This window comes from Nicotiana tomentosiformis, chromosome 4 (assembly GCF_000390325.3).
Source record: "Nicotiana tomentosiformis chromosome 4, ASM39032v3, whole genome shotgun sequence".
Taxonomy (NCBI): domain Eukaryota; kingdom Viridiplantae; phylum Streptophyta; class Magnoliopsida; order Solanales; family Solanaceae; genus Nicotiana; species Nicotiana tomentosiformis.
The window spans coordinates 71,266,463-71,269,873 of NC_090815.1; the positions used below are offsets into that span (position 1 = coordinate 71,266,463).

Here is a 3,411-nt window from a genome sequence, read left to right on the forward strand (position 1 = left end):
AAGTGTGTTTCTTGTGTGTCCTTCATAAGATAAACTATACCATATTTATAGGATATATGATACATGAAAGGTTACAAGAATACACTTAAATGTTACAAATATTAAGTGATGAATTAACTAAATACATGAACTCAAATGGTTCATGGAATAGGGATGTATGGAGTAATCAATGGACATCCACTTTAATATATTCATAACACTCCCCTTGGATGTCTATCTAAAAGATAATGAGCTTCCTTAAAACCTTACTAGGAAAAATCCAATGGAAAAATGCCTAGTAAAGGAAAGAGTGTACACACATCTTGTAATACGCATTGAGTGCTGCCTCATTAAAAATCTTACCAGGAAAATCCAATTGGGACAAAACCTTGGTTAAGGAAAAAAGAGTACATCGCGTATTATACTCCTCCTGATGAAAACTTTATTTGATATCTCGAAAACGATGCATTTTAATCTTATGCCTCAGCTTCTCAAATGTTGATGTTGGCAATGCCTTGGTGATTAAATCTGCCAGATTATCACTTGAGCGGATTTGTTGAACATCTATCTCACTATTTTGTTGAAGGTCATGCGTGAAAAAGAATTTTGGTGAAATATGTTTTGTGTGTCTCCTTTGATATATCCTCATTTTTGGTTGAGCTATGTAAGCAGCATTATCTTCATACAATATTGTTGGAATCTTTGTCTTTAAAGAAAGACCACACAGTCATTGAATATGTTGAGTCACTGATCTCAACCATACATATTTTCGACTAGCTTCATGAATAGCTATTATCTCTGCATGATTGGAAGATGTAGCAGCTAAAGTTTGTTTTATTGAACGCCATGAAATAGTTGTACCTCCATAAGTAAATAGATAGCCTGTTTGAGATCAGGCTCTATGTGGGTCAGACAAATAACTTGCATCTGTATAACCAATCATTTGTGAATCAGATTCATAAGAATATAATAATTCCATATCAATAGTCCCCGGAGGTATTTGAAAATATGCCTAACACCATTCAAGTGTCTTGTTGTTGGAAAGGAACTAAATCTTGCTAATAAACTTACTGCAAAAGTTATATCTGGTCGAGTATTATTTTCAAGATACATTAGTGTCCTAATTGCACTAAGATATGGAGTTTTATCACCAAGAAGCTCTCCATTATTTTCATGAAGTTGAAATGGATCTTTATTTATATCAAGTGATCTCACAACCATCGGGGTACTCAATGGATGTGCTTTATCCATATAAAAACTCTTTAGTATATTTTCGGTATAAGTTGATTGATGGACAAAAATTCCATCTTTCATATGCTCAATTTGTAGACCAAGACAATTTTATCTTTCCAAGATCTTTCATTTCAAACTCTTTCTTCAAACAATTTACTACTTTTGGAAGCTCCCCGAGGGTTCCAATGATATTTAGATCATTAACATACACATCGATTATAACAAATTCATATCCAGACATTTTTATAAAGACACAGGGACAAACTTGATCATTCTTATACCCTTCTTTCAGCAAGTACTCACTCAAGCGATCATACCACATTCGCCCTGATTGTTTCAATCCATATAAGGATGTTTCAAGCTTTATTGAACAAGTTTCCCGTAAACCTTTATAAGCTTCAGGCACTATAAACCCTTCAGGAATTTTCATATAGATTTCGTTATATGATGTGCCATACAAATAGGCTGTGACAACATCCATCAGACGCATATCAAGTTTTTCATGAACTGCCAGATTTATAAAATACCTGACAGTGATTGCATCCACCACAGGAGAATATGTCTCCATATAATCAATGTTGAGCCTTTGTAAAAATTCTTGTGCCACATGCCATTCTTTATATCTAACGACTTCATTTTTATCATTTCGTTTTCGTTCAAAAACCCATTTACATCCCACTGACTTTATTCCTTCAGGTGTTTGAACTATACGTCTAAATATTTTACGTTTTTCAAGTAAAGTTAATTTTGCATGGATAGAATCTTTCCATTTTGGCCAATCATTTCTCTGTCTACATTCATTGACAGATCTTGGTTTAATATCCTCATCTTGTTGCATTATTTCAACAGCAACATTATAAGCAAAAACATTGTCGACAATAATATTATTTCGGTTCCACCTTTTTCTCATAGAGGCATAACTTATTGAGATCTCTTTATTCTTATTATTTTCAGGTACCTGGACCTCCTCTGAGGTCTTATTATTTGTTATGTCACATGACTCATTTTGAGTAATTGCCTCCATATTATGATCCTCTAGATCATTTTCTCCTTTTCTCTTTCGGAGATTTTTATCTTTGGAACCAATTGGTCTATCATGTTTCAAGCGTGACTTAGACTCATTTGCATTTATAGATTGTCCAACCGGGACATCAATTCGAATAGGAGCATTAGCAGCTGGAATATGTGACTTAGTCACCCTTGGTAGTGAGTGAATGCATCTGTCAGTTGATTTGTAATATTTTACAAATAAATTATCTTTTAAACCTCGTGTTCACATTGATTTGTTCGAGGATCTAAATGAGATAATAATAATGCATTCCAATCTATCTCTTTTTCCAGCTGCTTATTTTCTCCCCTTAATATTGAGTATACTGATTCATCAAAATGGCAATCATCAAATCTTGTCGTAAATAAATCTCCGGTCATAGGTTCCAAATATTTTATAATAGAAGGAGATTCATACCCAACATATATCCCCAATATTCTTTGGGAACCCATATTTGTGCATTGTGGTGGAGCAATTGAAATATATACCGCACATCCAAATATTCTGAGATGGAAAATATTTGGCTCCTAGACAAAAGTTAATTGTAATGGGCATGATCCACACAATAGCTGTTGCATGCAAAATAGCATGACCCCATGCCGAAATGGAAAGTTTTATTTTCATAAGCATTGGTCTAGCAATTAATTAGAGGCGTTTGATCAATGACTCCGCCAGACCATTTTGAGTATGAACATGAGCAACTGGATGCTCAATTGTTATCCCAGTTGATATACAATAATTATTAAAGGCCTGTGACGTAAATTCACTAGCATTATCAAGACGAAGTGTCTTAATTGCATAATCTGGAAACTGTGCTCTTAATATTATTAATTAAGCCAGTAACCTCGCAAAGGTCAAATTGCGGGTTGATAACAAGCACACATATGACCATCTTGTAGATGCATTTATCAAGACCATATAATATCTGAATGGTCCACATGGAGGGTGTATGGACCCACATATATCACCCTGTATATGTTCCAAAAATGCAGGAGATTCAACTCTAACTTTAATTATTGATGGTCTAATAATCAGTTTGCCTTGAGAACATGCAGCACAAGAGAATTCTTTAGTTTGAAGAATCTTCTAGTTCTTCAATGAATGACCATGTGAATTTTTAATTATTTTGCACATCATATTATAACCGGGAT

The 3,411-nt window shown here is 34.1% G+C and overlaps 1 protein-coding gene across 1 annotated transcript; it reads right to left on the minus strand.

Moving 5' to 3' along the window:
- Window positions 1-421: 421 nt before the first annotated feature.
- On the minus strand, window positions 422-1,230 carry LOC138909907 (uncharacterized). The gene is made up of 3 exons (XM_070201124.1): window positions 1,051-1,230; window positions 841-906; window positions 422-685 (listed from the first exon to the last, which is right to left on the minus strand). The coding sequence occupies exons 1-3, from the start codon at window positions 1,228-1,230 to the stop codon at window positions 422-424; spliced, it is 510 nt and encodes a 169-aa protein (XP_070057225.1).
- Window positions 1,231-3,411: the final 2,181 nt, after the last annotated feature.